The following is a 24,811-nucleotide window of genomic DNA, read 5'->3' as shown; positions in this document are numbered from 1 at the left end:
AACAATTCAAGAGTCTCCTAATTAGCTAGGTATTATTAAAGAAAAAACTGTATAGGTTTTGAAATGTTACAAATAGTCTGTTTACTTACAGTCATAGGGAATTAGAGAGCCTTTTGGTGCTGCTGAAACTGATAAAAGTAGAGACAGAGTCTTGCTCTGTTGCTCAGACTATAGTGCAGTGGCATGATCATACCTCACTGCAGCCTTGACCTCCTCCCACCTCAGCTCTGCCCTGGATCCCCACACACCCACTCCCCCCTCGCCCCCAGCCCTGCTGGGAATATAAGTGTGTACCACCATGCTGGGCTAATTATTATTATTATTATTTTTGTATGGCTAGAGTCTTACTGTGTTGTCCAGGCTGGTCTTGAACTCCTGGGCTCAAGCAGTTCCTCCCACCTTTGCCTCCCAGAATGATGGGATTACAGACTTGAGCCATTGTGCCTGAAATTACTTTTCAGAAAATTCTTTTGGAACAGTGAAGCAGAATAAGGCAAAGTAATTCAACTTTATTTCTAATGGCAGGACTGGCAGAATTCCTGTGTTCAACATTCTACCAGTTGGGCTTTAAAATGATCCTTTGTTGTTTCTTTTGTCTGTTTGCCATTTTAACCCCCTTCCAGTACTGCTTTCTTGTGAATCTTAGTGGGAGAGGATGCTGGGAAAGAAGATTGGGTGCACACATACATATACCATATAGATAAACTTTCTGTGCTGGACCTCTGTCATCTAGAGCTGGGTCATGTTACCCAACCTGTGCCAGTCAGATGCCCTTCACTTTGACTGGGGACTTGCACCAGAAGTGAGAGATGCAAAGATGCGGGACCGTTTGGAATTCATGCCAATGGCCGTTGGTGGTGGCATTGCTAGCTGGAGCAGTTTCCTAAGCAGGCTCTTCCTGTAGCATGACCTTGGCAGGGATTTTGACTGGTTAGCTTCCTTTGGTTTTTGGTGTTTGCCAAGGGAAACTCTCATTTGTTCTCTGAATTTTCAGGTTTTCTGATAAATCCTTTTTAAAAGACCTATCAGATAATTTTTCCGTTTATCTGCCCCAATTCTCAAAAGCGATAGTTCTCAATCTTTTTAAATTTTTCTGGGGTAAGGCCTGGACATCAGTGGTTTATTAAAGCTCTCCATGTGATTCTTTCTTTTAATAATCTTTCTATTATTACAGAAACAGTGTATGTATAATATAGAATATTAGACTATATAGATATGCAAAAATAAAGTCTTGGCATTCCCATCACACAGGAGTTACTACTGTTAACAGCTTGGTGCATTTTTTTCCAGATTATTGTCTAAGCACATATATTTAGGTTTCTATTTTTATTTTACTAAATGAGATCAACTTGCGTTTTTTAATTGGTGATACCCACTTTCCATGTGAGTAAATGTTCATTTCCTCTAATACCCAGGTGCCGTTCATATTTCCCTGGCTGATCCAAAAAAAATGTTTATTACAGCTAGCTATCCAAGCCATTATCTGATTTAGGACCTTGTCGCATATGTATGTTTAATTTCTTTATATCTTTTTAATATAGTATAATCTTTATTTTTCAGTGACATTGATTTTGAGACTGTGTCACTTACCCTAGAGTGGTTTTGTATGATTGCATCCTTGTGGTATTATTTAGCTTGTTCCTTTTTTAATTCCTGTATTTTTCTCTAAAGTTCATAGCTGACAGATTGATGGATTCACCTTTAAACATTGTTGACTAAAATACCGCATAGCAGTTCCTCATTTTGCATCGTATCACAAAAGACATTGTAATGCTAAAATTGGTTATTAAGGTAGTTCTATCTATATATTAAACAACCTTTCCCCTTAGAGCAAGAAACTAATTTGCATGGTGTTACCTTGGTGGTGAAGGATTTCCCATTCCCTTGTCAATCATCAGTCTTGACTTTTTTGGGAACAGCTTCATTGAGCTATAATTTATATAACAAAATACACTTAAAGTGTACAATTTAGTGGTTTTAGTATGTTCAGAGTTGTGCAACCGTTGCTACTAATTCTAGAACGTTTTTATTATCCTAAAATAAACTGTAACCATTAGCAGTCATTCTTCATTCCTCTCCAGCTCTAGACAACTACTAATCTATTTTCTCTCTCTCTGTATTTGTCTATTCTAGATGTTTCATATAAATAGAATAGAATATGTATCTTTTGTGTCTGGCTTCTTTTATGTAGCACAGTGTTACAAGGTTCATCCCTGTCGTAGGATGTTATCAGTATTTCTTGTGGTTGTGAGTGATTAGAATTAGTGGATCCTAGAAGTGTTTTTTGTTTTTAATTTGAGATGGAGTCTTGCTGTCGCCCAGCCTGGAGTGCAGTGGTGTGACCTCAGCTCACTACAACCTCTTCCAACCAGGTTCAAGCGATTCTTCTGTCTCAGCTTCCCGAGTAGCTGGGATTATAGACGTGTGCCACCATGCCTGGTTAATTTTTGTATATATAATAGAGACGGGATTTCACCATGTTGACCAAAGCTCCTGACCTTGTGATCTGCCTGCCTTGGTCTCCCAAAGTGCTGGGATTACAGGTGTGAGCCACCACGCCCAGCCTAATCATAGAGGTTTTACAACTTCAGCTTGTTGTTTGCCAGTTTCCAAAGTGGTTGTGTAACAGTTTGCAGTCTAATCAGCAATATATGAGAATTCTTTGTGCCTCATCTTCATCAACACTTCATAGTGTCAGAATTTTTTTTTGCCAGTTTGATAGTTATAAAATAGTCTCTTATGATTTGAGTCAGGTTTTAAGAGTATGAATTAGTGAATAATTCAAGATAATGTTTTATATTGTGCTTTATATTATTTCATAGCACTTCACTTGATTTCTCTCATGCACCTCTTAAGGGTACAGAAATCCCATTGTTGTCATTGAATTTGTAAGAGAAATAAGATTTTTTGTTCATTTATATTTTTTTCTTTTTCTAGCCACTACAGGGATTTTGTTTATTAGACTCCATAGTAAACGTTACATATCCATATTAATCACCGTAGTATTAGGTACTTTCCCTTTTGTTTGTTTTTGCTTTTGTGAGACAGGGTCTTGCACCGTAGCACAGGCTGGAATGCAGTGGCATGATCATCATGGCTCACTGCAGCCTTCACCTTCCCAGGCTCAAGCAATCCTCCCACCCCAGCCTTCCAAGTAATTGGGACTACAGTGCCACTATGCTTGGCTAAATTTTTTTGTTGTTGTTCCTGAGATGGAGTCTTCCTCTGTTGCCCAGGCTGAAGTGCAGTGGCACAGTCTCAGCTTACTGCAGCCTCTGCTTCCCAGGCTCTAGCAATTCTTGTGCCTCAGCCTCTCAAGTAGCTGGGGTTGCAGGCATGTGCTACTATGCCTGGCTAATTTTTTTTTTTTTTTTTTGTAGAGATGGGATCTTTCCATGTTGCCCAGGTTTGTCACAAACTCCTCGGCTCAAGCAGTCTGTTCACCCTGGCCTCCCAAAGTGCTGGAGTTACAGGCATGAGCCGCTGCGCTTGGCCCCAAGTACTTTCTTTCTGTTTTTTTTTTTTTCTTTGAGACAGAGTCTCGCTCTGTCGCCAGGCTGGCGTGCAATGGTGCGATCTCAGCTCACTGCAACCTCTGCTTCCTGGGTTCAAGCAATGTTCCTGCCTCAGCCTCCCAAGTAGCTGGGACTACAGGCACATGCCACCACACTCAGCTAATTTTTGTATTTTTTAGTAGAGACAGGGTTTCACCATGTTGGCCAGGATGGTCTCGATCTCTTGACCTCATGATCCGCCCGCCTCAGCCTCCCAAAGTGCTGGAATTACAGGTGTGAGCCACCACGCCTAGCCGGCCCCAAGTATTTTCTTAATAGATAGAACTGCTGTATGGGGAATAACATCTTAAAGTATCTTATATCCCCTTTTGGTTCATGAAAGACTTGCTCAAATTTCATATTCTTCAGAAAATCTTAAATAGGAATTTCTCTCTGCTGTAGTTAAAATAAGCAGTACTAAGGTAGAAAATGGCTTGGGGCTCTTTTCTGTTGAGAATTAGAAATAAAAGAAGGCGGCACCAATAACCCCTGAGTTCTCCTTATTGAGTACTTAGGAGGGAAGCTTTATGTGCAGCTAGAAAATGGGTATAGACTACTGTAGGATTATACAGTCCTTTGAAGGAAATCTCTTAAACCTATGTGGTTCATATCATGAGATTTTGGAAAAGAAATATTAGGGCTAGTGAATATTTAAAGATAAACATACTATAGTCTTAGGATCTGCAGTTTAAGGAATAAGAAATGCTCAAGGAGAGCCCTTAAGAACAGTAAGAAGGCTGGGTACGGTGGCTCATGCCTATAATCCTAGCACTTTGGGAGGCTGAGGCTGGTGGATTGCTTGAGTTCAGGAGTTTGAGACCAGCCTGGGCAATATGGCCAAGACCCTGTCTCTACAAAAAATACAAAATTTAGTTGGGTGCGGTGATATGTGTCTGTAGTCCCAGCTGCTTGGGAGGCTAAGGTGGGAGGATTGCTCAAGCCTGGGAGGTCAGCTGAAATGAGCCATGATTGTGCCACTGTACTCCAGCCTGGGCAACGGAGTGAGACCCTGTCTCAAAAAAGAGCAGTTAAGCTGAAGGGGATATTAATTGGTGGAATTACCACACTTCTTTAAAAAATACCATTTATGGGCCGGGTGCGGTGGCTCACGCCTGTAATCCCAGCACTTTGGGAGGCCGAGGCGGGTGGATCATGAGGTCAAGAGATCGAGACCATCCTGGTCAACATGGTGAAACCCCGTCTCTACTAAAAATACAAAAAATTAGCTGGGCATGGTGGCGCGTGCCTGTAATCCCAGCTACTCAGGAGGCTGAGGCAGGAGAATTGCCTGAACCCAGGAGGCGGAGGCTGTGGTGAGCTGAGATCGCGCCATTGCACTCCAGCCTGGGTAACAAAGAGCGAAACTCCGCCTCAAAAAAAAAAAAATACCATTTATTGGGCACCCAATATATAGACCCTGTTTGTAGAAAGATGGGAGATGATCACCTTTACTTTTAATCTCTACCAAGTGTGTCCCATTTATAAGGGAGATAAATACGTAAAAAGGTAAGTGTAATGCATTGTGATGAGTCCATGAAGCAAGAATTTAAGTCACTCACTTAGAGACCTGAAGTCTTGAAAATTGGTGAGATAATGAAGAACACAGAAAAACAAGAAAAGGTCTACACGAAAGCATTTAAGGAACCATTACATTGGCAGGAGAAAGGAAAAGAATCCGATAAAAAGTAGAGATGCTCCTTGACTTACATCCTGATAAACCCATTGTAATTTGAAAATATTGTTAAGTTGAAAATGCACTTTATATGCCTAACGTACCAAGCATCATCATAGCTTAGCCTGGCCTACCTTATGCGTTTTCAAAACACTTACACTGGCTTGCTATTGGGCAGAATCATCTGGCAACACATAACCCTGTACAGTATCAGTTGTTTACTCATGTTTGACCCTTGTGACTGACTGGGAGCTATGGCTCCCTGCCACTGCCCAGCATCACATGAAAGTATTGTACTGCATATTGCTAGCGTGGGCAAAGATCACAATTCAAAGTATGGTTTCTACTGAGTTGCTTTCTCACCTTACACCATTGTAAAGTTGAACAATTTTAAATTGAACTATCGTAAGTTAGAGAACCATCTGTAATCACAGGTTAGGATATCTTAATGCAGTGGTTGTCACTCAGTGCTGCTCTCTGACAAAGACCTCAGCCCTTTGTGAATATTATCAATGTAAGATTAACTTTTTTTTTTTTTTAATTTTTTAGCTTGATGTAATCCAGATTTGAGAACTACTGATCTAATGATGTAATGTAATGGAAATCAGGGGATTTAAGATGGGTTTTGCTAAGGAACATTTAAACAGTGTAAGCCATTGAAGTTGATGATTCACAAGACATTGACTTTTTCTCTCTTTTTTTTTTTTTTTTTTTTTTTGACAGTGTTGCTCTGTCACCCAGCCAGGAGTAGAATGGCGCAATCTTGCCTCACTACAAGCTTCGCCTCCTGGGTTCAGGAGATTCTTGTGATTTAGCCTCTGGAGTAGTTGGGATTATAAGCTTGAGCCACTGTACCCAGCTGTCATTGACTTTTGAGAGTATATTGGTTAGGGTTTTTTGTTGTAGAAAACAAATATTTAAAAGCATGCTTGTGTCTCTTTCAGCCACAATCAGCTTCACGGGTGATGAGCAAAGTAAGAAAGAACTGGGATCTTAGATTGGCGTTTGGGGAATTGGGTATGAGTCAGTGAGAACAGCAAGAGACTTCAGGGAGTCAGTCATGATAGCTTATAGGTGTGGGCCCTTACTCTGCTGGGAAGCTCTACTGTATCTCTGTAGCTCATTCTCCAGTTTCATGCTTTAATTCTTCTCATACCCCTCAACTCCTCTGCACCAACCCACACTTTTAGCTGAAGGTCTTTCTTTCTACTTCGTTGAAAAGATAGAAGCAATCAGGGTAGACCTTCCAGGCTTTCATTGTATTAGTAGCCATGTATTCTGCCTTTCCACCTGTTCCTGTAAATGAAGTATGCATGAGCCTGTTAAAGACCAGTCTCTATTGGTATGTCAGATCTCACCCCTCTGAACTACTGAAGGATATTATTTCAGCAGTTTCTGTATCAGCTGCATCAAGTTTTCTCTCTCTACTGGGTTATTCCTATCAGTGCAGTAAAAAACTTCTTTTGACCACAAATCCCTTTCTAGTCTACATGTTCCTTTTCTCTGTTCTGTAGCAACACTTCTCAAAAGAGTTGTCAGGCCGGGCACGGTGGCTCATGCCTGTAATCCCAGCACTTTGGGAGGCCGAGGTGAGCAGATCACCTGAGGTCAGGAGTTCGAGACAAGCCTGACCAACATGGAGAAACCCCATCTCTACTAAAAATACAAAATTAGCTGGGCGTGGTGGCGCATGCCTGTAATCCCAGCTACTCGGGAGGCTGAGGCAGGAGAATCATTTGAACCCAGGAGGTGGAGGTTGCGGTGAGACGAGATCATGCCATTACACTCCAGCCTGGGCAATAAGAGTGAAACTCCGTCTCAATAATAATAATAATAATTAATAAAAATACGAAAGTATTACTCGGGCATGGTGGTGTGTACCTGTAATCCCAGCTACTTGGGAGGCTGAGGCACGAGAATCGCTTGAACCCAGGAAGCGGAGGTTGCAGTGAGCCAAGATGGAGCCACTACACTCCAGCCTGGGCAGCAAGAGTGAAAAGTCCGTCTCAAAAAAAAAAAAAAGAACTGTTAGGTTGGGCACAGTGGCTCATGCCTGTAATCCCAGGACTTTGGGAGGCTGAAGCAGGCAGATCCCCTGAGGTTGGGAGTTGAAGACCAGCCTGACCAACAGGGAAAAACCCCATCTCTACTAAAAATATAAAATTAGCCAGGCATGGTGGCACATGCCTGTAATCCCAACTACTCTGGAGGCTGAGGTAGGAGAACCGCTTGAACCTGGGAGCCAGAGGTTGTGGTGAGCTGAGAGCGTGGCATTGCATTCCAGCCTGGGCAACAAGAGTGAAATTCTTGTCTCAAAAATAAATAAATAAGTTGTCTGCACTTTTAGTCTCAAATTCCTTCCTTCTTGATCTCATTGAAATTAGGCTTTCACCACCTCCCCTATCTAACATCATCACTGACACTTCATGTGAATCCAGTGATCAGTTCTCAGCTTTTTATGTTATTTAGTAACATTTGATAAAGGTCACTCCTACCTTCTTGAAATATGTTTCTGCTTAGATTCTGGGTCCCCACACTTTGATGGTTTTTTTCCTCCGTCTCCCCAGTATTTAAAGTTACATATCAAGGTTCTATCTCTTTTTACATTCACTTTGTTGATGATCTCATCTGGGTCCATGGATTGAAATAAAATTTGTCTCCAGTCTGTACTTCTACCATGAACTACAGACTCATATCCAACTATCTATTTAACATCTCCACTTCAATGTCTGATGGACACCTAAAAGTTAACATGTCTGTAAAAAGAGTTTTTCTGTCTCTTATTATTTGTGGAATCTATAGACAAATTATTAGAATTAATAAGAGTTTAGCAAGGTTGCCTGCAGTAAACATCCATTTAAAGGAAATAATGCAACAGCATAAAATATATATATATATAAGGTATCTAAGATTAAATCTTTTTTTTTTTTTTTTTTTGAGAGGAATCTCATAGTTGCCCAGGCTGGAGTGCAGTGGTGCAATCTCGGCTCCTTGCAACCTCTGTCTCCGGGGTTCGAGCAGTTCTCCTGCCTCAGCCTCCCAAGTAGCTGGGATTACAGGTGCCTGCCACCATGCCCAGCTAATTTTTTATATTTTTATTACAGGTGGGTTTCACCATGTTGGCCAGGCTGGTCTCGAACTCCTAACCTTGTGATCCGCTCCCCTCAGCTTCCCAAAGTGCTGAGATTACAGGGGTGAGCCACCGCGCCCAGCCTGAGTAAATCTTTTAAAAAAGAGATACAGCATACAGCATCTTTAGGGAGAAAAGTTTAGAACTTTATTTGAGGATGTTAAAGAAGACCTAAATAATAAATTAACCATGCTCATGATTTGGACCATTTATTATGAAGATGTCAGTTCTCCCATTTTGATCTATATTTGTTGCCATTGCAAGCAATGTCGTAACAGGATTTTCCCCCTTATATTTGATGTAGTTGTTTTAAAATTTATTTATTTATTTATTGAGACAGAGTCTTGCTCTGTCACCGAGGCCTGGAGTGCAGTGATGCCATCTCTATTCGCTGCAGCCTCCACTTCCCAGGTTCAAGCAATCCTCCCACCTCAGCCTCCTGCATGGCTGGGACTACAGGGCCACCACACCCAGCTAATTTTTGTATTTTCTTTGTTGTAGAGATGGGTTTTTGTCATGCTGCTGAGTTTAATTTCAAACTCCTGAGCTCAAGTGATTCTCTCACCTCAGCCTCCCAAAGTGCTGGAATTACAGGCATGTACCACTCACTGTGCCTGGCCTGTTTTAAAATTTATATTATAGAGCCAGAGAGGCTGGGCATAGTGGCTCATCCCTATAATTCCAGCATTTTGGGAGGCCGAGGGAGGTGGGTCACTTGAGGCTAGGAGTTTAAGATCAGCCTGGCCAACATGGTGAACACCTGTGTATACTAAAACTACAAAAATTAGCCGGGCATGGTGTCACATGCCTGTAATCCCAGCTACTTGGGAGGGTGAGGCATGAGAGTCACTTGAACCTGGGAGGCAGAGGTTGCAGTGAGCCGAGATCGCACCATTGTACTCCAGTGTAGGTGATGGAGTGAGACTCTGTCTCAAAAAAAAAAAAAAAAAAGCCAGAGAGCCAAGAATAGCCAAGACGTTTAATAGGTATGTTATGAGGGGAGAGGGCCTTGCTCTGATACATATCAGAATATTGTTGTAAAGGCATAATAGTTAAGACATATGGTAATAGTGTAGAAATAGGTAAATAAGTCAATGGAACAGAAATTTGGCAGCAGACCCATACATATATAGAAACAGTTTTTGATAGAGCTGGCTATATAAATCAGTGGAAAAAGAATACGTCTGGGATAATTTTTTTTCATGTGGAAAATAATTTAATTGGGCCTGGGTTTCAACCATATACAAATCATTTCCAACTGATCGAAGTCCTAAATGTGAAAGACAAAACTTAAAACTAAGAAGTCAATATAGGTAAATTCTTTGGACCTTGGAGAAGAAGAGCTGTTATAAATAAGACGTAGAGATGCGAATCATAAAGGAAATGACCAGCAACTTTGACTGCATCTAAATTAAGAACGTATGTTCATCAAAAACATAGAAAAGAAAATCAAAAGATAACCCATGAAATGGAAAAAGGTTTTTGCAACTCATGTAATCAAAGGATTTGTATCTGATTTATTTGCTTACATTAAATAAGATCAACAACCAAAAGAAGAATGATAGAAAGAATAAGTACTTTATAAAAAGGGAAATACAAAGACCGGATAAATAGATTAAAAGATCACAGTAGGTGACCGTGTTATACCACCAGCAGAGCAAAGAATAACCCAGTCTGGCCATATATAGTTTGGTTGAAGCTGTAAAGCAGAGGGAACGCTTAAAATGCCCCTGCTGATGCTGGAAACTGGTTACACCTTGTTCGGAAGTATTATGACGTTACCTTGTGAAGTTGAAGATATACTGCCCTACTAGTCACCAAACCATTTATTAATGTACTCATTCAGGAAATATTTATTATCTGCTATGTGCCAGATAGTGTTCCATGTGCTTGGGATCAGTGGGAGACAGATAAAGATAGATAGATGACCAGTACTATGGGAAAATATTACTTACTAAAATGAATTCAGTTTTGGGTCAACTTATGTTTTTATGGATATAAGTTCTAAGGATGTTAGGTAACTGTTATATCAGTGCCACTCAGTTCTTTGGATCCTTTTATTTACTAAAAGTCACTTCACAATCCATCAAAAATTAGTTTTAATGGCCAGGTGCAGTAGCTGACACCTGTAATCCCAGCATTTTGGGAGGCCTAGTCAGGCAGATCCCGAGGTCAGGAGATCAAGACCATCCTAACTAACAGTGAAACCCTGTCTACTAAAAATACAAAAAATTAGCCGGGCGTAGTGGTGTGCACCTGTAGTCCCAGTTACTCTACTAATTCTTGTATATAGTATAGATAGAATGGAAATCTTATTTCATGGTTGAAGATGTGCTCAAAATTATGCCTTTAACAAAATTAAAATGTTATATCAATGACAGATGGAGAATGTATTGAAATTAAATGAAGTTTTTAATTTCAAATTTTTTAGACAGGGTCTCACTGTTACCTAGACTGGGGTGCAGTGCTACAGTCATAGCACCATTGTAACATTGAAGTCCTGGGCTCAAGCGATTCTCTCACCTGAGCCTCCCAAGTAGCTGAAACTAGAGACACCCATCACCATGCCTGGCTAAGTTTTAAATTTTTTGTAGGTACCGGGTCTCCCTATTTTGCCCAGGCTGATGAAGTTTTTCAAGTTTAGGGCATTACATCAGCCATTAACTTACTAGATTCATTTCAGGAACATTTCTTCACCCTTATATGTAGATGCAGGTGTTCTGTTTTGGGTTTTTTGTTTTGTTTTTGTTTTTGAGACAGAGTCTTGCTCTGTTGCCCAGGCTGGAGTGCAGTGGTGTGATCTTGGCTCGCTGCAACCTCTGCCACTTAAGCAATGCTTGTGCCTCAGTCTCCCAAGTAGCCAGGATTACAGGTGTGTGCCATCACGCCCAGCTAATTTTTGTATTTGTAGTAGAGACGAGGTTTCACCACGTTGGCCAAGCTGGCCTTGAACCCCTGACCGCAAGTGATCCACCTGCCTCAGCCTCCCAGAGTGCTGAGATTACAGGTGTGAGCCACCATGCCTGGCCAGGTGGTGGTTTTGTCTTTTCTTTTTGAGACAGAGTCTCACTCTGTCACCAAGCAGGAGTGCAGTGGCATGATCTCAGCTCACCGCAACCTCTGCTACCATGCCCAGCTAATTTTTGTATTTTTGGTAGAGACAAGGCTTCACCATGTTGACCAGAATGCTCTCGATCTTTTGACCTCGTGGTCCACCCTCCTTGGCCTCCCAAAGTGCTGGGATTACAGGCGTGAGCCACTGCACCCGGCCCATGTTCTATTAAGTGTTAGATTTAATTTAGTTAGGAACTTAAAAAAAATGATAAATACTCCTATACTATTTTGAATACTATAAATGTATTCATTTTTATTTCAATGCAAATCTTTTGTTCACTGTCATTCATCAATCATTTCTCTGCAAACTTATTTATGCCTATTGTATACTAGTTAGATTAACTTAATGGGAATATTTTGAAATTAGAAGGGCATCAGTCATTAGAGCTGTGGGGGAAAGGTAGTTTTCTGTGGGTTGAGGAATAAACGGGGGAGTGAGGAAATAAGGACAATAAGAGTACACTGTTCTGTATAGATTTTTGTTAAGACTGGAGGACAGGCCAGGTGGGGAAGCTTGCACCTGTAATTCCAGCACACTGGGAAGTTGAGGCATGTGGATCACTTGAGGCCAGGAATTGGAGACCAGCCTGGCCAACATGGTGAAACTCTGTCTCTACTGAAAATACAAAAATACAGGTGTATATATGCCTGTAATCTGAGCTACTCGAGAGGCTGAGGCACAAGAATCACTTGAACCCAGGAGGTGGAGGTTGCAGTAAGCCCATATTGCACCATTGCACTCCACCCTGGTTGACAGAGTGAGACTGTCTCAAAAAAAAAAAAAAGACTGGAGAGTAAAGCATATAAAGTATATACCTGGAGCAAGATACAGGTTCTAAGAAGGGGGTTTGTTTCCAGTTGGAGAATTGAGTAGTTTTTTTGTTAATTGAGTGGACTGTAAATCAAAGTTGAAGTTACCAGAAGGAGTAATTGGTGATGCTCTTGGACTCTGGAGAAAATGAGTGGTTGAAGTCAAGAGCACTAGTAGTGTTTTATCTAGGTAAAAGGAGCCTGAAGTAGAGGCAATTGAGATAAGGCCCTTGGCCAGAGAGGTGCTCTCCTAGCAGTATAAACTTAATTATAAAATACAAAGTTAGGTCATGTTGTGAAGAACCGAATAGAGTGCCTGACATGCGAGGTGCTCATTAAGTTGGAGGTTTTGAAGAGGTAAAGTATTTGACAAATGTTTATGAATAAATGGTTGGATCAAGTATTGATCAATGTTGGATCAAGTATTCAGATACAGGGAATTTGTAGAGAAGGAGCAAAAGTACTTATGTAATCTGAAAAAGATTGTATGTATTTAATATTAACATAGACTGCATATATATATATTATATATATAATTTTTTTTTTTTGAGATGGAATCTTGCTCTGTTGCTCAGGCTGGCTGGAGTGCAGTGGTGTGGTCTCGGCTCACTTCCACCTTTGCCACCCGGATTCAAGGAACCTACCACCATGCCCGGCTAATTTTTGTATTTTTAGTAGAGACGGGGTTTCACCATGTTGGCTAAGCCAGTCTGGAACTCCTGACCTCATGATCTGCCTGCCTTGGCCTCCCAAAGTGCTGGGATTACAGGTGTGAGCCACCATGTCTGGCCTATAATTTTTGTAATTACGGGAAAATACACACAAGATTTACCATTGTAACCAACTGAAAAAGTGTGCAATTCCATGGCATGAGTACATTCTCAGCATTGTACCACTATGTAGTTCTAGAACCTTTCATTACCCCAAACTAAATTTTCATATATATTAAGCAGTCATACCCCATTCCTCCTCTTCCCAGTCCCTGGTAATCACTGATGTGTTTTCTAACTCTGTGGAATTGGATGTTTCATATAAGTGAAATAATACAATTTACAGTTTTTATGTCTGCCTTCTTTCATTTAACATGATATTTTCGTGATTCATCTGTGTTGTAGCTTCTATCAGTACTTCCTTTCCTTTTTAGAGCTGAATAATAGTCTGTCGTGTAATATACAGTATTTTGTTAATCCATCTATTGATGGACATTTGAGTTTTTGCTTTGTAGCTATTGTGAATAAGGCTGCTGTGAACATTCACGTACAAGTGTTTGTGTGGACATGTTTTTATTTGTCTTGGATATATACCTAGAAGTAGAATTACTAGATCATATGGTATTTCATTATTGAACCAGTTATCCATAGTAGCTGCACCATTTTACATTTCTACTGGTAATACATGAGGTTTCTAATTTCTCTTCATTTTTACTTTATTGTAATTTGTAAAACTTTATCAAATTTTTGAATCCTTACCATATGCATGATCATGCTAGTTACATCGTATGCATGTTTCAAAGAATAGCAAGTTGGGATTCTTAGAAGTGACAAGTGTTTGGCTACTTTTGGAGCTAAGATAAACATTTATGACTATTCTGGAAGAAGTAAGTGTTAGTAGCCTAGTAGGCACAATTAAAGTACTTTGAGGGTGGGCGCAGTGGCTCATGCCTGTAATCCCAGCACTTTGGGAGGCCTAGGTAGGTGGATCAAGAGGTCAGGAATTTGAGACCAGCCTGGCCAACATGGTGAAACCTCGTCTCCACTAGAAATACAAAAATTAGCTGGGCTTGGTGGTGGACACCTGTAGTCCCAGCTACTTGGGAGGCTAAGACAGGAGAATTGCTTGAACCCGGGAGGTGGAGGTTACTACGGTGAGCCAAGATGCCACTGCACTCTATCTTGGGCAACAGAGCAAGTCTCCGTCTCAAAACAAAACAAAACAAAACAAAACAAAAAAACAGACTTTGAAGATTTCAGAGGCAGGGATTACTTCCAGATAGAAAATTAAAGGAGACTTTTTAGGCTGTTTTTTGAGGAACGGGGGAAAGACTTATTTCTTGTCTTTTAGACTGAGGAATTTAAATCCTATTGTATTGGTGGAAAACCAGAAATTTTTTAGCAGGGAGTGATATAATTAGATCCTAGGTCTAGGAACAGAGATTGGCAACTAAGAGAGGCTGAGGCAGATGGTGGAAAGAGACTAGTAGTGCCTAAGAAATTAGTTTTTTAAGTTTGAGAGTAATTTGACCTTGAAGAAGAGGCACAAGTAACAAATGGAAAAGAAATAATGAAATAGACAAGACTTGGAAACTTTTCCATCTCTATATTCTTTTTAGATTTCACCTATTCCCCAACCAATTCTGGTAATTGTCAGCATTTTGTCTACCAAATACAATAACCATAATTCTACCCCTAGAACACACGTCTCCTTTTAGCTCTAGAGCACATGCTTGACATCTCACATTTAAAAATTGTTCAAAGAAAGAATCTTGATTTCCCCTCCAATCTAGTCTTTCATGTGTTTTTTTTTTTTTTTTGGTGAGACAGCCTTGCTTTGTCACCCTGGCTGGAGTGCAATGGTGTGATCTCGGCTTACTGCAACCTCCTTCGTCTCCTGGGTTCAAGCGATTCTCCTGCCTCAGCCTCTCAACTAGTTGGTATTACAAGTGTCAGCCACCACGCCCAGCTAATTTTTATATTTTCAGTAGAGACAGGGTTTCACCATGTTGGCCCAGCTGGTCTTGAAGTCCTGACCTCAGGTGATCCACCTGCCTCAGCCTCCCAAAGTGCTGGGAGTACAGGCATGAGTCACCACACTCAGCCATCTTTCATGTTTTTTAAAAGTTCTGTGAGGCCAGGTGCAGTGACTCAGGAGTTCAAGACCAGCCTGGCTAACATGGTGCAACCCTATCTCTACTAAAAATACAAAAATTAGATGGGTGTGGTGGAGGGTGCTTGTAATCCCAGCTACTCAGGAGGCTGAGGCATGAGAATTGCTTGAACCCGGGAGGAGGCAAAGGTTGCAGTGAGCCTGGATCATGCTACTGCACTCCAGCTAGGGTGACAAAGTAAGATTTTGTCTCAAAAAAAAAGGCCCACCACAGTAGCTCACGTCTGTAATCCTGGCACTTTGGGAGGCTGAGGTGGATGGATCACCTGAGGTCAGGAATTCAAGTCCAGCCTGAACAATATGGTGAAACCCCATCTCTACTAAAAATACAAAAAAATTAGCCAGGCATGGTGGTACGCACCTGTAGTCCCAGCTACTCAGGAGGCTGAGGCAGGAGAATCGCTTAAACCTGGGAGGCAGAGATTGCAGTGAGCTGAGATCACACCACTGGACTTCAGTCTGGGTGACAGAGCAAGACTCCATCTCAAAAAAAAGATTCTATAATATGCTTGAGCTCAGGTGTTTGAGACCACTCTAGGCAACATAGTGAGACCCCATCTGTGCAGAAGAGTTTTTTTTTAAATTAGCTGAGCATGGGGGTACTCACCCATAGTCCCAGCTACTCAGGATCCTGCTCTACTTTCTCAAAAAAAAAAAGGTTAAGAGAATTTTAAGTGATACGTTTTTCCTTCTCAGAATTTTTTAGTAATAAGCAGAAATCTCACAGTTAGTCATTCTGTAAAAATAGCCACAGCCCCAAAGGCATCAGTAAAGATCTTTAATTTAAAATTTGCAAAGTAAGTTCGTTACAAAACATTTTGACTAATAGAAAATAAAACAAACAAAATGCCCATAATTCCACCATCCTAATAAAACCGTTTTTAACGTTTTGGCATTTTTCCTTTTAGTCTTTTACTTCCAGAACAGAAATTTCTTTTTATCTACCTTCTTTTATTTGTGCTGTTTGATTAAATGCCCCCATTTACAGTGCATCTCCTCTCAACCACATACTCTGCACATACATGTTTAGGTTACACTCTTACACTTCAGGTATCAGAGTATGTTGAAGGTGATGGGTAAGTAATTGTTATGGGATATATAACAGTTGTAGGACCTGTAACAGTAGCAAAGTATTGCTATTTAGTATTTCTTCTACAGTCACTGCCTAGGTTGGGACTCTGCTACAGAAACTTAGGATTTGGTACGTGAAACACTGAAAAGATGGCGGTGTGTGTCAGTCGAAAAACTGGAAAGTACCTAGTGGTGATTGAAAAGAGGGAATTGTTTATGATGAAAATTGAGGCATTTTCCTTTGTGTCCAACAGTTTTGTACCCTGTTAGGTGATTTATCTCTCTGCCTTGAGCTTGAGGTTCTCTGTGGTTTCAACCAGAATTCTTAAGATAAAATGTATGCACCAAACAGTTAATTATATCTTTTCCATAAGGATGCTTGATTTGATTATTTTTCCAGAATAACTTCACTACAGGGATAGTTTCATCATATGTCTATTACTGGGAGTTACAGGTATAGGCCTATATAAAAACAATTTTGGAGTTTTTTTGCTTTTTTATTTTTTTTGAGATGGAATCTGGCTCTGTAACCCAGGCTGGAGTGCAGTGACGGGATCTCAGCTCACTGCAACCTCTGCCTCCCAGGTTCAAGTGATTCTCCTGCCTCAGCCTCCTGAGTAGCTGGAACCACAGGCATGTACTACCAGGCCTGGCTAATTTTTGTATTTTTAGTAGAGACGTGTTTCACCATGTCTCAGCCCATCTTAGCTTCCCAAAGTGCTGCCATTACAGGTGTGAGCCGCTGTAGCTGGCCAACAATTTTGAATTGTACTAAAGAAACAGTAATGAGGCCAGGTACAGTGGCTCACGCCTGTAATCTCAACACTTTGGGAGGTTGAGGAGGGTGGATCACCTGAGGTCAGGAGTTCAAGACCAGCCTAGCCAACATGGTGAAACCCCGTCTCTACTAAAAATACAAAAAGTAGGTGGACGATGGTGGCATATGCCTGTAATCCCTCCTACTCTGGAGGCTGAGGCAGGAGAATCGCTTGAGCCTAGGAGGTGGAGGTTGATACTGGCTTTTGTTGTTGTTAGTGGTGGTGGTTTTGTTGTTGTTTGTTTGTTTGTTTGAGACAGTCTTACTCTGTTGCCCAGGCTGGAGACTGGAGTGCAGTGGCGCGATCTTGACTCACTGCAACCTCCACCTCCCAGGTTCAAGCAATTCTTATGCCTCAGCCTCCCAAGTAGCAGGGATTATAGGCATGCCTCACCACACCTGGCTAATTTTTGTATTTTTAGTAGCGACGGGGTTTCACCATGTTGACCAGGCTGGTCTTGAACTCCTGACCTCAAGTGATCTACCCACCTCAGCCTCCCAAAGTGTTAGGACTGCAGATGGCTGAGAATAATGTTTTTAAACCTCATTTTTTATTAAGTACTGCTCCAGATGTTATATTGCGTATTTATTCCTAAATTCTCTTTCTCATTGCCTCCTTTCTCCCATGGTAAGAAATATGGCTCCCATTTTTTTCTTAATATTTTTAACTTTAATCATTTCTCAGTATTAACCAACTTCCAGTTACCACCTCCTCCCTTACCACGCAATTCCCTCCTTACCACACGTTTTGCTCTTTTTGCCCAGGCTAGAGTGCAATGGTGCGACCTCAGCTCACTGCAACCCTCCAACTCCTGGGTTCCAGAGATTCTTCTGGTTCAGCCTCCCAAGAAACTGGGATTACAGGCGCATGCCACCACGCCCCACTAATTTTTTTTTTTTTTTTGAGATAGATTCTTGTGCTGTCACCCAGGCTGTAGTACAATGGCTCAATCTTGTCTCACTGCAATCTCTGCCTCCTGAGTTCAAGCAATTCTCCTGCCTCAGCCTCCAGAGTAGCTAGGACTATGGGCGTGCACCACCACGCCCAGCTACTTTTTTGGTATTTTTAGTAAGATGGGGTTTCACCATGTTGGCCAGGATGTTCTCAATCTCCTGACCTCGTGATCCACCCGCCTCAGCCTCCCAAAGTGCTGGGATTATAGGTGTGAACCACTGCACCCAGCCTAATTTTGTATTTTTAGTAGAGACGGGGTTTCACCATGTTGGCCAAGCTGGTCTTGAACTCCTGACCTCCAGTAATCCACACACCTCGGCCTCCCAAAGTGCTGGGATTGTAGGCATGAGCCACCGCGCCCGGCCTAATATTCTTTTAAGTGTTAGAAGTTTATAAAAAGAGCAACAAGTGAATAGTCATCTTGTACCCATCACTCAACTTGAGAAATAATGCATTATAGATAAAGTCGAAACTCTCTGGGACCTCTTTTTTTATTTCCCTTCATTTCCCCAGAGATACTTACTATCCTGAATTTGGTGTTTCTTATTCCCATGAACTTTAAAACAGTATTGCTAGGCTTCTGAATATCTTCCTACAGCCAGCCACTGTGGCTCACACCTGTAATTTCAGCACTTTGAGAGGCCAAAACAGGAGGATTGCTTGAAGCTAGGAATTCAAGACCAGCCTGGGCAACAAAGTGAGACCCTGTGTCTACAAAAAACGTTTTTAAAAATTAGATGGGCATGATGGTGCACACTTGTGGTCCCATAGTTTTCGCTACTCGGGAAGCTGAGGTGAGAGGATTGCTTAAGCCTTGGAGTTGAAGGATGCAGTGAACTACGATCAAGTCACTGCACTCCAGCCTAGGTGATAGGGTGAGACCCTGTTTCTTAAATAATAAGTAAATAAATAATTTGTATCCCCTGAAAGAATGTTGATAAACTACCAAAGAAATTTTTGTTTCATCTCAGTGCATAACAAGTTAAATTATAAAAGTTTTAAATCTCTGAATTGAGAGCCAGATATATAAAAATATACACCATATAAATACGTAAAAAATACTGTGACAGATATCTTATTTTAAGGATCCTAGCTGTGGCTAGTCCTAAACAAATAGGTAGTTGGTGACTTTGGTAATACACCAGCAAGCTCTATGGCCCTTTGACCACTCATGGCATCCTGTTCCATTTATGAGAGAATAATGGGTCTGAAAGACCCGTTATTTTGCATTTCTGAATACCTTAGATAGCTGATTACAAAAGTGGTTATATAAAAAAGCAAACTCTGTTTAGGTGACTTTTCTGAAATCCCAAAAGATTTATAGCCGAGTCATCTTATTGATATAGGTGGTGAACATAATAAATCCCTAGTATCTAAATTGGACTTAAGGGTTTTGGTTCTCAGTACCTTGATTTGATTATTTAACTGTGTCTCATTTTAGCAGCGCTCTCTCTCTCTTTTTTTCTCTCTCTTTATATATATATGTATATATGACATATACATATGTGATTTCATGTGTTTTGTTTTTTCATTTACAGAGTGATAGATTCGTGTGGCCTTTCAAATGATTGTGAAATGGTGGAAATGGATCCAAAATAATATTAATAAGTGACTTCTCTACCAAAGCAGTAGAAGATTCTTCGTATCTCCTTCCAGTGGCTCAATTCAGTTATTGGGAAGGAGCAGAACAAGTGAAACACAGAAAACTGAAGAGAAGAAATCCTCATTTTTGAACTATATTTCTCCTTGACTGTTTCTTAATACCCATCCCACCCATCTCTCTAATGTTTTAACTTTGCTCTGAATTTATAAATAGTAAAGGCCAAAGAAATAGAATATACATTTAGGAGCTTTATACCAAGAAATTTGCCTTGAAAGCTGCTGTTTGTGGAGAGAAAAGTGTAGCAAGTTCCTGTCTGATATATTTTTATTTCTATTTTTTTAGCAAAGACAAGATTTACGTCCCTAGATTTTGAAGGTTAAGGCAAATATAAATACATACCTGCACACTATTTTTTAGCAGTTGCATGAGTAAGAATAATGAGATTTGTATTTTAATGACCTTGTCATGTGGATGTTTTGGAGTTGACTGCTCAGATCTTTTATAGGGCTTTAATATTATATTTTTGATCTATCACCTTGATGACATTACTTGTCCACACTTGAGCCCATCAGTCTTTCTAGCTATGACCTTGTTTTGAACAGTGTTTGCACTCAGTGCAGATATCCATGTCTTACCTAATTAAGCAACATCATAGTGCCATAACTCAAGGAAGTTGAATGAGGTGAACATAGATACAGCTCTTTCCCCTTCCCCCCCTTTTTTAAATGTAACAAATACTTTTTATGTTCCCCTTCCCCCCTTCCCCTTTTCCCCTTTCCCCTTTTGAAAACGTGTCAGGAACCAAGTAGTTTAAGATGAGCAGTTGAGGGGACTGAGAGATCCACACAGAACCTGGCTTCTTTGTGCTTCATCATAAGTCGTGCTGCCGGCCAGATTACTTAAACACCCTTTTAAGAAGAAAACCTCGTGGGAGATCCAGCTGGCTGACTTGAGTTCAGAAACAGGACCACAGAGGTTGCACTCTGGGGTAAATATTCTCCATCTATCTTACTTTGAAAGAAAACTCTATGTATATGCATCATGAAAAACACATACTCCTTTCTGATGTATTTAATTTTGGAGAATATCAGTAGGGTGATTTGAAGACACCAACAGATTTCAGGAAAACTGATGCTAGTTGGTATTTGAAGAAATTAATATGAACTAAATAGAAAAGCTCTTGAGAGGTTGCATCATCCTTCTCTAGGAAGATCTTTTTTCCCCCACCCTGAGGCAGTGTCTCACTCTATCACCTAGGCTGGAGTGCCATGGTGCAACCTCAGATCACCGCAGCCTCAACCTTCCCAGCTCAGATGATTCCCCCACCTTAGCAACTCCAGAGTAGCTGGGACCACAGGCATGTGCCACCACACCTGGCTTCTTTATTAGTTTTTGTATAGATGGAGTTTTGCCACTTTGCCTAGTTTGGTCTTGGAACTTCTGGGCTCAAGTGATCTGCCTCGGCCTCCCAGGGTGCTGGGATTACAGGTGTGAGTCACCGTGCCCAGCCAGGAAGATCTACTGCTTTCGCTAGAAGTTATCTGAGTATTTGAAGCAGATTAATCTCTTTTCATAAGTATCTGTAGTTTTAAATAGATGTTAAATTCTTCAAGTTCTTTGATGTAACAATCAATAATTTGTTAGCTTCCTTCATAAAACCTTCCATATTCGCCGGGCGCAGTGGCTCACACCTATAATCCCAATGCTTTGAGAGGTTGTAGCAGGAAAATCACTGGAGGCCAGGAGTTTGAGACCAGCCTGGACACTATAGCAAGACCCTTCCTCTAAAAAATAAATCTTCCAGACTCATGTTACAGTTTTCTTTTGTTTAGAATTTTTGTTTTAACAAAAATTGCTTTTATTTAGAACTTCACTGAGTTATAAGGCTTAGTAAGTAATCTATAGAGAGGCTCAGAGGGCAGGTCTTTCTGTAAAGAGGAGTCTTAGAACAATTACAGATACCTTTACACATTGGTATCAGGTTCTTATAAACATAAGTGATTTGAGTTATTTTGTTTTCAGATCCTGGCCATGAGGTTGGATGCCTCACCTTGCTGAAAGGAGACACTGGACCTAAATGGCGCAGCATGATTTTGTTCCTGCTTGGCTAAATTTCTCAACACCACAGTCAGCTAAGGTACTGTTCTCAATTCCTGTAGTATCTACTCAAATACCAGAGGGTTTGGGGTTTTTTTGGTTGTTTCTTTGTTTTGAAACAAGGTCTCCCTCTGTCACCCAGGATGAAGTGCAGTAGTATAATCACAGCTCACTGCAGCTTTGACCTTCTGGGCTCAAGCAGTCCTCCTGACTCAGCCCCCAGAGTAGCTAGGCCTATTGGCTGCACACCACCACGCCCTGCTAATTTTTGTTATTGTTTTGTAGAGATGGAATTTTACCATATTGGCCAGGCTGGTCTTCAGCTCCTAAGCTCAAATGAACTGCCTGCCTGGGCCTCCCAAAGTGCTGGATTACAGGCATGAGCCACTACACTCAGCCCATTCTGGGTGTTTTTTAATATATTCAGCCTCATGTGAGGATTTCAAAAACATTTTCATAGACTTAATAACTTTGTATTAGAAAGATGTAAGTAATTCGGCCGGGCGCGGTGGCTCAAGCCTGTAATCCCAGCACTTTGGGAGGCCGAGGCGGGTGGATCACTAGGTCAAGAGATCGAGACCATCCCGGTCAACATAGTGAAACCCCGTCTCTACTAAAAATACAAAAATTAGCTGGGCATGGTGGCGCGTGCCTGTAATCCCAGCTACTCAGGAGGCTGAGGCAGGAGAATTGCCTGAACCCAGGAGGTGGAGGTTGCGGTGAGCCGAGATTGCGCCGTTGCACTCCAGCCTGGGTAACAAGAGCGGAACTCCGTCTCAAAAAAAAAAGAAAGATGTAAGTAATTAGGCAGTCCACATGAGTGTGTACCTTATTACTACCAAATATCTCACTATTTTATGTTTGTTTTTCTTTTTAAGTATCTCACTTTTTTCATTACATCCTAAGGCTTTTCTCATTACATGACACAGTTAAGTCTTGTATTAGCTGTAGCACACTTTGGAGATTAAACAAACTGCTAACCTACTGTCGAGGTCAGAGGGGCAGAAGTAAAAGGAGAATGGTGCTTGGGTAAACAGACCTTTGGAGTGAACACACATTTGTCTATGGTAATAGATGAAGAGGAGGAAAAGGTAGAGACAGTGCTTATTCAACTACTACATGGATCTCAGATTAAATCCCAGAAACTGTTTTAGAGGCATTAGCCTATTTAATAGTTTCAGGGGAGATATGTGTTGCATTAGGGGTAAACACAGATGAAATTACCAGTTTATATAGATTAAAGCAGACCTAGTCACACTACACAAAAGAATCAGCCTGAGTTACTGATAGTTTGGGAAGCTAGTAAATTTAAAAATGCTTCCCGTTTTGCCAATGAATAGAGGAAGAATGAAATCGATAAGTATTCTCAAAAAAAGGCCTACCTTTCATATTTTAAAATGTGGACTTTTGGGAAGGTACTTCCAGTCTCATCTTTTTGCTTTAAACTTCATTTTGTTTCTATTTTACTTATTTTTGAGACAGAGTCTCTGTCGCCCAGGCTGGAATCCAGTGCATGATCATAGCTCATTGCAGCCTCAAATTTTTTTGTAGAGACAGAGTTTTGCCATGTTGCCCAGCTGGTCTTGAACTCCTGGGCTCAAGCGATCTGCCTGTCTTAGTCTCCCAAAGTGTTGGGATTATAGGAACTAACCACCACACCTGGCTCTAAACTTCATTTCAAATTGTCTTCATGAAATTTGCAAGATCTCATAATTGGCCTAATCTGACCCAATGCTTGGAGGTAGTGGGCTACATGAAAAGTATACCGATCTATCAGTAAAGAATAATTGTTTAGCACAGTGAACTAAGTAAAAAGAATTAGAAGATGTTCTTTCATTTTCAAAACTACAATAAGCAAAGTCCTGTGGTTTTGGCATAAGGATAGACGTGAAAGGAATAGAACAGAATAGAGAGTTCAAAAATAGACCTGTACAGGCTGGGCTCAGTGGCTCATGCCTGTAATCCCGGCACTTTGAGAGCCTGAGGCAGGAGGATTGCTTGAAAGCCCAGAGTTTGAGACTGGCTTGGGCACCAAAGTGAGACCTTGTCTCTACAAAAAAAATTTGGAAAAAACAAAAAACTAGCCAGGTGTGATGGCGAATACCTGTCATCTCAGCTGCTTGGGAGGCTAAGGTAGAAGGATTGCTTGAGCCCAGGAGTTTGAGGCTACAGTGAGCTATGATCAGGCCAGTGTACTCCAGCCTGGGTGACAGAGTGAGACCCTGTCTCTTTTTTTTTTTTTTTTAAAAAGGCTTGTGTATGTAGTTTGTTGATTTTTGATTAAAGTACAAAGGTAATTCAATGAGGAAGTGATAGTGTTACGTTTTTGTTTTAAACAGTGCTAGAAGAACTAGCTGCTCTCTGTATGGGGGCAGGGAAAAGAACTTTAGCCTTTTTACTTCATACACAGAAAAATTAACTTAAAATGGAACCTAAGTTAAAAAGCTAAAACCATAAAACTTGTAGGAGAAAATCTTTTTTAACCCACTTGAATGGGTAAAGTATTGGCAAGATATCGATAGTAAGAAAAATAAATGTAAACATGCCCCGACTTATGGTTTTCCTTGTCAGACATAACCATACTTTTCATGACTTTATGGTCTCTATCGTTTAAGAATGTTGGAATAAAATTCTTCGAAATAGGAAGAGATATTATAGTTCATCTATAGTAATGTTTCTCAAACTGCTTCCTTTCAGTTTTGTTACCTTAAAGACTTACTTTTTCTCTCTGACCTCTTTCATCGTGTGTAAATGAGTAAAATGGGTATGATGCCAAAAGTGTAGTATTGTTAGAAGTATTATATTTGGAAATAAATGTTTTATAAAACTGTAAAAACTGTAGCAGCTGGGTGCTGTGGTTCACACCTATAATCCCAGAGCTTTGGGAGGCCAAGGCAGGAGGATTGCTTGAGGCCAGGAGTCAGGGATTAGCCTGGTGATACTCCCCCCGATCTCTACAAAAAATTTTAAAAATTAGCCAGGCTTAGTGGTATGTGCCTGTAGTACTAGCTACTCCGTAGGCTGAGGCAGGAGGATCCTTTAAGCTCAAGGGTAAGAAGCTGCAGTGAGCTTTAATTGTGCCACTGCACTCCAGCCTGGGCAACA

General features: G+C 40.9%; 1 protein-coding gene across 4 annotated transcripts in view; it reads left to right on the top strand.

Moving 5' to 3' along the window:
• GPBP1L1 (GC-rich promoter binding protein 1 like 1) overlaps window positions 1-24,811 on the top strand; it is a 62,989-nt gene that overhangs the window by 9,528 nt on the left and 28,650 nt on the right. For all 4 annotated transcript variants that reach the window (XM_012434544.3, XM_012434545.3, XM_012434546.3 and 1 more), the window contains exons 2-3: window positions 19,545-20,597; window positions 21,632-21,746. In XM_012434544.3, coding sequence (XP_012289967.2) covers window positions 21,687-21,746 — 60 coding nt within the window. In that variant the 5' untranslated portion in view covers window positions 19,545-20,597; window positions 21,632-21,686. The remainder of the gene's footprint in view (window positions 1-19,544; window positions 20,598-21,631; window positions 21,747-24,811) is intronic.

This window comes from Aotus nancymaae, unplaced genomic scaffold, assembly GCF_030222135.1.
Source record: "Aotus nancymaae isolate 86718 unplaced genomic scaffold, 86718_ANA_hifiasm-v0.15.2.pri h1tg000007l, whole genome shotgun sequence".
NCBI lineage: Eukaryota > Metazoa > Chordata > Mammalia > Primates > Aotidae > Aotus > Aotus nancymaae.
The sequence above is the reverse complement of the archived record's forward strand: the minus strand, read 5'-3'. Positions and strand labels throughout refer to the sequence as shown.